This window comes from Taeniopygia guttata, chromosome 1 (assembly GCF_048771995.1).
Source record: "Taeniopygia guttata chromosome 1, bTaeGut7.mat, whole genome shotgun sequence".
Taxonomy (NCBI): domain Eukaryota; kingdom Metazoa; phylum Chordata; class Aves; order Passeriformes; family Estrildidae; genus Taeniopygia; species Taeniopygia guttata.
The window spans coordinates 5,086,622-5,098,659 of record NC_133024.1 but is presented as its reverse complement, the minus strand read 5'-3'; the positions used below and the strand labels follow the sequence as shown (position 1 = coordinate 5,098,659).

At 38.6% G+C, this 12,038-nt stretch overlaps 1 protein-coding gene across 1 annotated transcript in view; it reads left to right on the top strand.

Annotated features, from left to right (window-relative positions):
• Nucleotides 1-12,038, top strand: part of UVRAG (UV radiation resistance associated) — a 76,812-nt gene that overhangs the window by 26,391 nt on the left and 38,383 nt on the right. Inside the window, exons 7-12 of the mRNA XM_002187783.7 lie at nucleotides 5,182-5,287; nucleotides 7,143-7,269; nucleotides 8,178-8,262; nucleotides 8,729-8,816; nucleotides 9,371-9,431; nucleotides 11,105-11,270. Of these exons, the coding sequence (XP_002187819.5) occupies nucleotides 5,182-5,287; nucleotides 7,143-7,269; nucleotides 8,178-8,262; nucleotides 8,729-8,816; nucleotides 9,371-9,431; nucleotides 11,105-11,270 (633 nt within the window). The remainder of the gene's footprint in view (nucleotides 1-5,181; nucleotides 5,288-7,142; nucleotides 7,270-8,177; nucleotides 8,263-8,728; nucleotides 8,817-9,370; nucleotides 9,432-11,104; nucleotides 11,271-12,038) is intronic.

The window sequence follows — 12,038 nt, the reverse complement described above, 5'->3', positions numbered from 1 at the left end:
GGTTTTTATACAGTTTATTTTGCTTGAGGCAGAGTTTTCGGGGGTGATTAGGCTTTTCTTTCTATTCAGAGTCTCACATATTCATAGAATTTCTTTTTCTGTTGGGTTGAACAAAACAGTGTCCGGAGAGTGATGTACATCCCTGATTGAATTACTGGTACTTGGCATTGAGTTGTATCTCTCTGTGGCTCCAGCAATCTCAATCTTGGATAGTTATCCAGATTATCATCACTTGGGAGTTACTAGGATCACCTTGGGAATCAACCCATCTCCGGGCAAGCTACGTTTCTGTTTGTAAATGAAGTCTTCCTCCCTCTTGTCAGCGGTGGTTTCAGCATATGTGAGGCAATCCCCTGGCTCAGACTTTATACATGCTTTATACAAATATTTCTTAGCAATATAAAACATTACATCTATATATCACTTTATAGGCACGAATTACGCGTATTGCATATAACACTACTGTCTTTTCTTGCCCTACATCTGCTTTTGATAAATTATAGGTATAGGTATCTTAAGAAATTGGAAAGGGAGTATATGATTATAAATTAGGAATCTTTTCTTGTGGGAAAGCAGATGTAGCAAATGATGGTTTAAGAGTTTATGAAAAAAAGTCTTATAGCTGGCTGGCACTCTCCAGAATCTAAATTTGTGGACTGATACAAGGTAATGTGCATTCTGGTTTCTGAATTTAATAGGAAAGTTTTTTTTTTTTTATTTTTTTTTTTTAGTAATAAATTTGGGTACTTTACTTCCAGGACCCTACATGTGACTTAATGCCAGAAATGTTCCATTCTATTTTCTAAATCCCATGTAGTAAGTCTCAGTTTAAATTTAGTCTTGCTGTGAACAAAGATTGTTCTGGCAAATATGACCAGAGGCATTTATTTCTCTTGTGAGAAAGAACTGTAGTATATTACTACTATTAATTGATGTATTTATGGCTTAAAGTTATGTACATGAAAAATCTAGATGTGTCTGATAGAAAATAGATATTGGGAGTGGATGATAGAATTGCAAAATTATGTTGTCAATTATCTGATAAAGCTGAGACTCTTTCAATAATGTAAATACAGGCATAATGTCAGGGGTTAAGATTTTTCCTTTTGTGTCTTTCTTTCGTGGTATTTCTTCCCATCTGTTGCTAAGAGACAATAATGACCAGTACTTAGACAAAAGATGTAGCAGAGGGGAGGAGTGCAGCTGGCTGCACTATCATAGCTGAGGTGCATTCTCTTGGGAAGGGCAGAGATACCGCCAGATTTTCACGGGGCAGCGGTGAGGGAAGGAAGGAGGTAATTTTTCCATTTCAAGGGAAGTTCTGCCTTCCTTGACAGATCCCTGTCTTTCAAACCAAGACACTTAATAGGCACAACTCTCACTACACTCCAGCTTTCAGTTTTTTAGAAATTGCAGCCAGAAATGAACTTACTATACAAATTAGTAAGTCACTGGATTAATGCATGACCAAGAGAGACTAGGATACTGCAGCATATTGAAAAGGAAAGTGCTCCAGCTGAACGTTCAAACCTACTGCAGGCTTAAAGAGAACGTGTTGTTACAGCACATTCCGAAGTTGTAAAGTCAAGTTATGTTGGACCACTGCACTGTTCAGTCCTGGGAAGTAAGGAAAACTGATTGAACTTGCAAACAAGGCAAGAACATTATGTCAAAGAAATCCTGTAGATTTTGGACTTCATCAAGTCCAAAACTTGCTATCCATTTTTTTCCCCCTGTCCCCATCCAACCCGGTACCCAATTGGATTGATTGGTGGAACACTGTATGCTAGAATGGTTTCAAATCTTACAGCCAAGGTAGAAAGTGGGTTTTGGGCTTTTTTTAGAGGGGGGAGGGAAGGGGGGCAGTAGTTGTTGGGGAAAGCAATTAGATGTAAGACTTGAAAAGCCTTGAGAAAATAACCCAAATAGCCTGTATTTCAGGAACTTGGGATCTAGAAAGTATAGAGGAGAGACATTGAAATTTTTTGTGCTGGTCCTTTGTAAACCAAGTAGGGATGCAGCTTGTGTTGGTCTTAGCTTATAATATATGGATTGCACTTTTAATGTATCCAACTGTTTTCTAAACTGTCAAAGGAAGGGAGGGTGGTTTGTGTGTTCTTAATTTCCCCCATCTCAGAAAGCTGGTGCTATAGGAATGGAAGTAGAACTGCAGCCTTGTGGATCTCTGCCTTTAATCATTCAGGATGCTCAAGAATTTAAATGTCTGCTTTGCTTTCAGGTTCTTTCCCAGGCAGCAGCATGTAACTGGCCTGATGTTGGACAATTGCAGAGCAGCTCTCAGGGCCCCAAGCAGCAGCAGTAAACCTGTCAGTCATCACGTTCCAGTTGCTCTGCTTCTGGCTGACAATGGCTGTGAGCTGTTGCAGACACCGAGTGACAACACTGTTGGCTAAGCTATCCCTTTAAAAAGGCTGGAGTATCTGCTGTAACTGGCTTGGCTTTCCCAATTGCTGGAGGAAATTTGGTAGCAGGCCAGTGGCCTCTTCAAGTTCTCAACTAGCTTTTAAAGAGCTATGGAAGTGCTAATTTTAATAAAGTACTTTAAAAAATGAAGTCTTGGGCAGTGTAGGAAGAATCCCACGTTGGCTGATTGCATGTAGGTGATGTAATCAGTTGGCTTACTGTTGATAGTTATTAAACTGAGTAGGATTGTGCTCAAAGTGCAGCTTATGCTGACTAAGCTGTAGCATTGGACCTGCATTTAGCACAGAAATGGAAACAAGATGTGGTCAGTTAGGGTTGAAGTTTCTCTCTGTTTATGCTGCATATGTTTTAATCCAGATTTATGGCCTCAGCTTGCTGATCTCCATTGTGTAATCATAATTGCTTCCACCAAAGTCTGCTTGTGCTGAAGTGATACACAAAATTTCCATGTTGGCTTTCTTAATAGCTCAGTTTGTATTGCCCTTGTTGGATGACCAAAGATTTCCATGTGGGGGCTTTTTTTTGGCTGAGAAAAAAAATTCTGTTGCTGCTTTTGGGACGTGAAGTCCCTAAAATTTTAAAATCTTGTGAGATTTAACTTTGGATGTGGTCATGTTACCATTTTAAAGTTCTTAGAACAACAGTGGATGTACTGGGATTGAGTCAACCAGTATCAGTAATTTTTCTGTCTTGCAGTGTATACCGCCGTATTTGGCAAAAAGGCAGCAAAGTTTAACTGCAAGAAATGAGTGAACGATGCTTGATAAGAAATAAATTTCTTATTAAAACCAGATTTTATTGCTGAATTATTTTGTATAGCAGTTTTTATATGTTATAAATTTATATTTAGAGAATGATTTACCCAATTGAACAAGTATTTGACTATATGTATTGTTTTGAGAAGTTAATCTCTGTAGATGTTTGTTCCTTATCCTTTGAGTATGCATAGGAGAACTTAGTTACTACACAACTTGTAGGTTGTTAATAAGTGTTGGTCAAATCACTGTGAGGACCTCACATGGCAAATGACCTTTCTAATAATTTCTCCATTATGTAAATACTCTTTCAATGAGTAGAACACTTTCCAGGAGGTTTTGCTGCCTAAATGGAGTGTTGTGAAAACTTGTAAGGTTGTCTTGTGATCACCTAATGGACTAAATCAAGAATGTTCTTCCAGTGTTAAACCACATAAAGAGGAAGGGGAAATGTCATTCAGTTATTCACTTACCCAAGTTTTATCTTGGGTAAGGCTTTTTAATATGTAGAAGGAAAACATTCCAGACTTTTGGAAAGAGACAAGTTGGAAAGTGTGGAAGTGGATGACATGACAGCAGAGCTCTGAGTGATGTTCAGGACGGTCAGCAAACCTTGGCTTTGACCTGTGTAACCACGTGTTCCGTAGCCAACAGCCTCAGGATGCGTTCACAAAGGTGGGAGGTGTAAGAAGTGATTCCCAGTAGGATCAGGGTTTCCAGGAGGTCTTAGTTCTTCATTAGGTGAGTTTAGACCAAGCCCTTGGGTGATGCAGGACTGTTGCTCTTAGCAGTCTTAGCCCCCTTCCACCCCCTCAGCAGCCAGCAGAGCAGTGGGATGGTCCCTGCCCAGCTCTGCAGCTGCTGGTGCTATGAGCAGTTTGAGAAAGTCAAGAGAAACCAAAGAAATTACTTGGATTTTTGCTTGAAATTATGTTATTACTGGTGTTTAGGAGAAGCAACAGTGTGAAGGAACTAAAGGCATCTGGTGACTTAAGTGTATTCATTTAGAACTGTAACATGTAAAAGTTCTAAATCACAAGACCTTGTTTATTAATATTACTAGCACTGTTTGTTTCCATGTACAACTCCTCTTTTTCTAATAAATACAATAATTTCTACTCTGTGTTAATTTTAAGAAAGATGTTAATGTTTCTGTTAGACCTGTTTTTGCCATCTTTTTCCTCTGCCTGTTTTTTTTTTTCCAATAAATATGGCAAATAATTTGTTTTCTCTCTTCACCCTGAAGCCAGGGCTAACAATCAGTAATGCATCATCATAATATTTTAATGTTTTCAAATGTGATTCAATTAAGAAATCTATGTTTTAGCTACAGAAGGACCCATAGCATAGTGGGAGATAGTGAAGAATGTTTCATGTTCTTTGCTGGGTAGCTGTGTGTTAGCTAAAGGATACTTGCACTTTTTCTAAAGCTGGCCTGTGCTAACAATGCTTGTGTGTATCTATTTTCACGTTAATGGTGATTTAATTTAAGTGAGGTACCTGTAATTACCTGCTTTCTCACCTGCAGCCTGGTCAGTATCTGTTGAATTGAAAAATTGAAGAGGAGATTTTGATACTTGATTGAATTTAAAGACGTGGCAGTTTTCTTCATAAACTACGCAAGTCATCACAGAATGATTTGGGGTTGTGGGACCTTAAAGCTCATGCAGTTCCAACTCCTTGCCATGGGCGGGGGCACCTTGTAGTACACCAGGCTGCTCCAAGCCCTGTCCAACCTGGCCTTGAGCACTTCCAAGGATGGGTCAGCCACAGCTTCTCTGGGCAGCCTGTACCAGGGCATCACCACTCTCACAGGGAGCAATTTCTGCCCAGTATCTCATCTATCCCTGCCTTCCTTATGCTTCCTCATTTGCTATTTTGGAATGGAAGCTGACAGTCTGAGTTTGCATTCCTGTTGCTGGTTTTGAGGTGTTTGCACATGTAGGGAACGTTTTTCACAGCTATAACTTTCTCCTTGCAGGCTCCACAGAGCTCAGTGTGCAATTAAACAGACTCAGGTAACTGTTCAGAAAATCGGAAGGGAGATTGAAGAAAAGCTGAGATGTACATCTACAAGGAATGAACTGGTATGTTTGACTTATTAAAACCTTATTTTATGAGCTTGCTGAAGCATCTGACTGATGTGTTGACTGTAAGCCTTTTTTTTTTTAACACTTGAATTTGGAATCTTTCTTTACACCTGTCATTTTAAATAGGAACTTAGCTGAGAGCTGTATAATATCAGTTTGAGTTGCGTGAGTTACTCAAATTGATAAATCTGTTATCCTATTTTTACCTTTATTTGGTACAATCATGCTATCAAAGCATAAACATTGCACAGTGTATGATAGAGGTCTTCAGGAAAAACAAACTTCTAATGATTTATATGAAACTTGACAGGAACCTGTGGTGGATTTAGAGTGAGATGAGTCCATTGGCTGTATCTTCTTGCAGCCTGACTCCCTTTGGATGAACAGAATTCATGAAAATGCTGTCACTCAAGTGACATACTAATTTTAAACAAAAATTGTACTAGATCTTACAATGGTTTTTAAAATTTGGTTTTGCTTGCTCTCCTTCCCTCTCCAGAGAAGTCTGTTGACATTAGTTTCTGCTTTCTGCCCAGGAAAGCTGAACTTGGTTTAAAGATGAGTTGACAGACCAGCAGTGGTTTGTGGTGACTTCATTATGTTGGTATCAGTGGTATATGTCTGGTGCCTTGTAAAGGATGCATTTGCAGTGTGAAGTTAATTTATTGCTGTAAAGCAGATTCTGAGTTGAGATTACTCAGCTAAGTTCCAAAAGTGTCCAAAACTGGTTCAAGGATTTGACAAAATGGGAAAAATGGGAGCTTGTTTACCCACTGTAATTACAGGGGTTACATTGTAGAGGAAGAGGTGAGGAAGTCACCTTCTATACAAGGCAATATAAAATCTCTTGAGTCATTCCAACCCAGAGCTTCTTTGCTTTCTGGTATCTTGACTGTTTAACCATTACCTTTTTGGTTATGGATATGCTTGTCCCTCCTTGCAAAGGCTTTAAATTTTTAAATATCTGAGAGCAAAACTATATCATACAATACTAGTGTGTTTTTGGTTGGAAGGGACCTTAAAGCTCATCAAGTTCCAAACCCCTGCTTTAGGCAGGCATATATCTTCCATTAGACTAGGTTGTTCCAAGCCCTGTCCAACCTGGCCTTGAACACTTCCAGGCATGGGGCAGCCACAGTTTCTGTGGGCAACCTGTGCCAGGGCCTCCTCACCCTCACAGCCAAGAATTTCATTCCCAACACTACTGTCATTCATTCTAACACTACTCCCTGGCAGTGGGAAGCCATTTCCCCTTGTCCTGTCATTTCAGGCCCTTGTCCAAACTCCCTCTCTGTCTCTCTTGGACAGCTGTGGCTCTAAGGTCTCCCTGGAGCTTTTTCTGTTCTTCAGGCTGAGCACTCTCTCAGCTTTTTCTTTGTATCCTCTTACTGTCATCGTCCTGAAACTGGGAATTGAATCTAATAGTGCAGCTTGAATATCTCCAGCCTTTTTCCATCTCCTGCCTTCACTTTGTATGGACTTCTTACTGCTCACCTTCCCTCTTGCTGGTGAGCCCTTTGCCAGAGAATGAATGCTGATTCTGCTGCTAGTGCTGTGCTGTCAGTTTTTGTGTCCTGGTGAAGCACTGTTCTTAATTTTTGGTCTGGGCTCAAGAGAGGTGCATCCCACAGGAGGAGTAAGCACTGTGACACACAGCTGTGTTGCTTTCCTTCCAAAGCTGAAAAATTACTAGTCTTTGGGAATCTGTTTCCTGTGGTAATCTATGAACTCCATTCTTAAGCAGGTGCTAATCTTGTCCTGTTCTTTCATTCTCTCCTACCACCTTTTTATGGAACTGCTTCTGTGCAGAGAAACTTTTTTTATTTTTTTAAATCTGTATTTCTTCCCATAGAAAAAGGAGAGTGAATGTTTACAGTTGAAGATCCTGGTGCTACGTAATGAACTGGAGCGACAGAAGAAGGCCCTTGGTCAAGAAGTAGCCTTGTTGCATAAGCAAAAAAGTACTTTGCTTGACAGAGGTAAGTGTAGAAACCTTAACTTAGTTTATGACCAGAATGAAAGTGCTGGTTTCTTTTCTATTTTCATTGTCTGGCTGTAATGTGCTTGTGTTTTTTCTTTATCTTAAATTTGCAGCCAGGTGTAATTTCTTCACTCTATGTTATACTGAGTTTTAGACAGCAGTTTCTGATATCTTGTCTCTAAATAACTCCTTACTATGACACCTCTCCAAAGCAATCTTAAATCTGTGTTTAATTGACATTTTATGAGAACATCAGAAGAACTGCAGTATAGTACAGTAAACACTGCCATCATAAAGGGACTTCATGTCACAAGGGAAGTTGCTGTAACTGTGATTTGGATTCAGTTTTAAGTATTAGAAGACAAAAATCCCTCTTAATATTTTAATATGTAAGTGACAGACTCAGTCATCTTGATATCATCCTTTACTGGGCAGGTCTCCTATAGTGAAATGCTGTGCCACTGCCTCTTCAGATCTCACCAAGACCAAACTATACACATGCTTGATTTTCTTGCAGGATTTTTTTGTTTTTCAGTACTTAGTTGAGTCTAAAGTAATTAGTTACTACTAAAAAGGATGGGTTTTACCATGTACTTTATTCTGGCTGTGCAAGTATAGAGACCCCATAATTGGATTACTGCATGGTGTGGTTGAGAGGAATAGGTATTAAAGGAAGATGAAATCTGATGGGTTGTATTTGTCTGGTGAATGGTGTAATTACATGAAGAGGGGTGTTCCTCCTGCTGTCTGACATTCTCTAGTTTGGGAGCATAATATGGAAAATGGGAGGGTAAGAATAAGTAGAGAATTATTGCCATCATTTTGTCAATATCTACTTTTAAAACTTTGGATTACTAAGAAAATATTTATACTACTTTTCTTTTCCTGATTCCTCATGTTGCTTAGAAAATGCATTTGGGACTGAATACCAGAAACTTGAAGAGCATAATGAATCTCTATATGAATTAAGAAAGGAATGCACTGCTAAGAGGTAAAAGGACCCATGTTTGTTCTATAACTGAAAATAAAAGATAAGATTGAGAGCAAGCCATTGAAAATGGAACTTCTGGCACCAAATTCTTCCTCATGTTGTCCTAAAACTTCTGTTAAGACATCCATGCTACAATGCATAGATATCTGAAATGATTACCAGTGGCACGTCTAGAAGAGAAGAAAACTAATGCTTGGTTGTATGTGTAGACCCTGATAGGAATTTCAGGTGTGTTTTAGTGTAACACAGCTTTGTAATACCTGATTCTTGTAGTCAAAATACGTCTGTAATCTATGGTATGCCTGAAAACAAAAATTAGCTTTGTGTGCTGTATTTTTTTGGGGTGGATTTACCTAGAGGTGATTAGAGGTGATAATTGGAAAGCTGCAGAAGGGATATGACAGCTTGATACCTTTATTTGGAGCTTTTGAAGAAAATAATAGTTTTGGAATCTCTTTCCCCAAAGAGAACAGTTTTTGAAGATAAATGCCCAGCAGACTATTCGATGCAAGCAGTTGCTGTCGGAGCTATCCTACATCTACCCTATTGATTTGGTATGTTTTCAACTTCCTGACCATCTGCTCAATGTGAAATGGAGTTCCTGTTTATTACACTGCAAACAAATATTATGCTTTGTGACAGAATCTGCTCTTTGCTCATTCTGTTTATTTCAGCTTTTTCTTACGTTTGGTCTTTAGATTACAAACTTTACAGGGAGGGAACTTATACCAGTACCTCTTACCCAGTGTCCTCTATGAAAATAGAATAGCTATAATTTAATGGATGTTTTCCATTTTGTCTGCAATTGCATGAAGTAACCCTGACAGTAGGCTAGGTGAGTGCACAGAAACATGTTAAAATGTTGAGCTTCAAAATCTTTTATATAATGAATTAATATAAAGCTCTTCACTCTTTAAAAAAGTTGCATTTATTTTCTGAACTATATGAGATGTGGATTAAAATACTGCATCGGTCGCTCTAAGTTTAGTTGAATATTTAGTTTTTTTACTTTTATTGCTTGTTAGCTTTGTCATGTTTTATGCAGGTTTTGGTGTTCTGGATGTTATTGTTTCATGCTCACTTTCCACTGTTGATGTTAAATTTACAGAACAACCAAAAGGATTACTTTGTTTGTGGAGTCAAGCTTCCAAATTCTGAAGACTTTCAAGGTAGCTGCATATTCTTAATGTAGTTCTTACAGTTTACACTGCTTCTAAACTTTGTAAAATTAAGAAAACTGTTAGCAATAGCTTGGGGTCCAAATTTTTGATCAGAATGATATAGACTAGAAAATACCTGACAAATTATTTGTTGGTACTTCCTTGCTAAAGCAAAGGAGGTTCCTTTTGACTCTTAGTAAAGTACCTCTGTTTTCTAAGACTGCATATTGAAACACTGGAACAGGTTACCTGGAGAGGCAGTGAAGTCTCCATTCTTGGGGATGCTCAGAACCCAGCTGGGCACACAGTCCTGGGTACAGCCTGCTCTGAGCCAGAGGTGAGGACTGTGCCATTCCCAGAAATGCCTTCCAAACTCAGTGACTCTGGAAAATATTGGTGTCTAACCTAGAATTCCATTTGGGCTACTTTTAGTCCATAAATCTCATTGGGGCAACAGGCATAAATCTCCATTTGGTTTGCTGTAGTTGCTGGTGAACTTGCCAAATAAATGCCTTGCAAGAAAAGACTTTGAACATGTTTGACAGTATGGAGTACTTTACAAGTGACCTTCTACTTTAACTGTCAACCCACATCCTATTCCAGAAGCAAATATATCATATACCTGCCTGTATAACAGTTGTACAGGTAACTGCATGCATTCATCTACAAATGTTTGATGTGAACTGGAAATTCATTAAAATCTCCTTGAGGATTTCTTGTCCCCAGTACCTGTTCACTCTGATTTCTTAAGCAAAAACCTCCATCAGTTTTCTGACTCTTTAAAGCCACCCCATTGTAATTAACTTGTACTAATAATATGTATATTGGGTGCTCAAATATTGGAGGAATAATATTTAAAACAAATAAATTTGTCAGGACAAATTTTGCTTTGTTTCCCTGATTGCTCTAAATGTGGTCATGAACTCAGTTTGCTCTGATAGAGCTCAGTATGGTTGTTGAATATCTTTATAAGCTTTGTTGAAGGTCCTTTGTTTAGCTGGTTTCTTGGATGCATCGGAAGGGATGACTATTGTGCTGTCTGTGTCTCTTAAAAGTAATTAAAAACAGAGAAAAGAGAAAGGAAAAGCCTTTGTGTGGCTGAAAGATGTAGTTTCAATTGTAAGATCTATGTGTATTCCTGGCAGGTGAAGCTCTAAGGTTGAAATTTTATATGTCAGATTGAAAATGATACTTTAAAACAATGGGTTAATCTAAGTTTTTCTGGCTATTGGCAGAGAACAGAGTTCATTTCTTGGTGTTGGTGTCTCTCCAACTGATCTCACTTGTGAATAAAGTTGAGGAGGAATGCAGCTTTCTCCTGATCCCACTCACACGTGTCAACTCCATCTAGAGAAACACATAAATCTGAATACTTTTGTCTTGTGAATTTTGTTTCACTTTTCCCATCTCTTCTTCACCCTCCCCCATCCTGGCAGTGTAGCTTTGAAAGTAAAATGTGTAGAAGAACAAGCCATCACCAGTTTCTGTGCTGCATCACAAGAGGCAAACACAACACAGTGAAATGCAAACACTTGTAAAACTCTCCAAAAGACATCAAGCCTCCTTCTGTCCTTGAGTTCTGAATTCTGAGAGCTACAATAATTGATTTTCTCTGATCAATAAAGATGAATGTTAGGATTCAATGGATACAATTAATGATAGACTCTTTTTGTCATTGACAGCAAAAGATGATGGAAGCATTGCTGTTGCCCTGGGCTATACTGCTCACCTAGTTTCCATGATATCCTTCTTCTTACAAGTGCCACTCAGGTATCCTATAATTCACAAGGGCTCCCGGTCTACAATCAAAGATAATATAAATGACAAGCTGACGGAAAAAGAGCGAGAGTGAGTATATTGTAAATACATTGATCTACTGTCTTCAAAACAACAAATCAACATCAAAAAAACCCATCTTAAACAGTTTTGGGCAGTCTGAGGTGATAAGGAATGTGAAGTTACTTGTTACTGCTTTCAGCAGCTGTGGAGTAGTCGTTGAGTTTCAAACTTGTTGGAATTTGGGATACAATAGAGTAACTCAGCTTTGTTATTCTGGATCTGTTGGCACATATATGGCATTGATTTGGCATCCAGTAATGCTAGAAAAACTTAAATAGTATTTTTAGTGTTTCATGAATTTTGGTTTCTATTTGGAAAAGCTTGCCTTTTATGTTTTGCTACTGGCTATAGGAATAAACTGCAAATAGCAGGTGTAGTTTCACGGGGGAGCTGCTGCCAGTGCCGGAATAGTGGTTGATAAATGGGAGAAAACAAATAGCTTTGTTTTAACAGAGAGTTTTTTGATCAATTGAAAAAGCACAGTAACCTACCACCTACTATAAATCAACTAAATATTCAATGTAGAGCTTTTCATTTGTTCTGTGATCATTGTCTTTGAACACATAGCTACACTGTTATTGTTTTCTTTCTAGGAAACTGTCTTGCTCTCTTTAAATTCACTCTCTGAATGTCTTCTACCGCATTTTGGACTTAGCTTATTTTCCCACTGTCTTGGCACTTGTGTGCTCTAACATGAAATTAGTGGCAATTACTGGTTAAGGTTCCCTTTGTAGCCTGAAACCACTGAACTGCCAGGAATGCAACACTGACCACTGG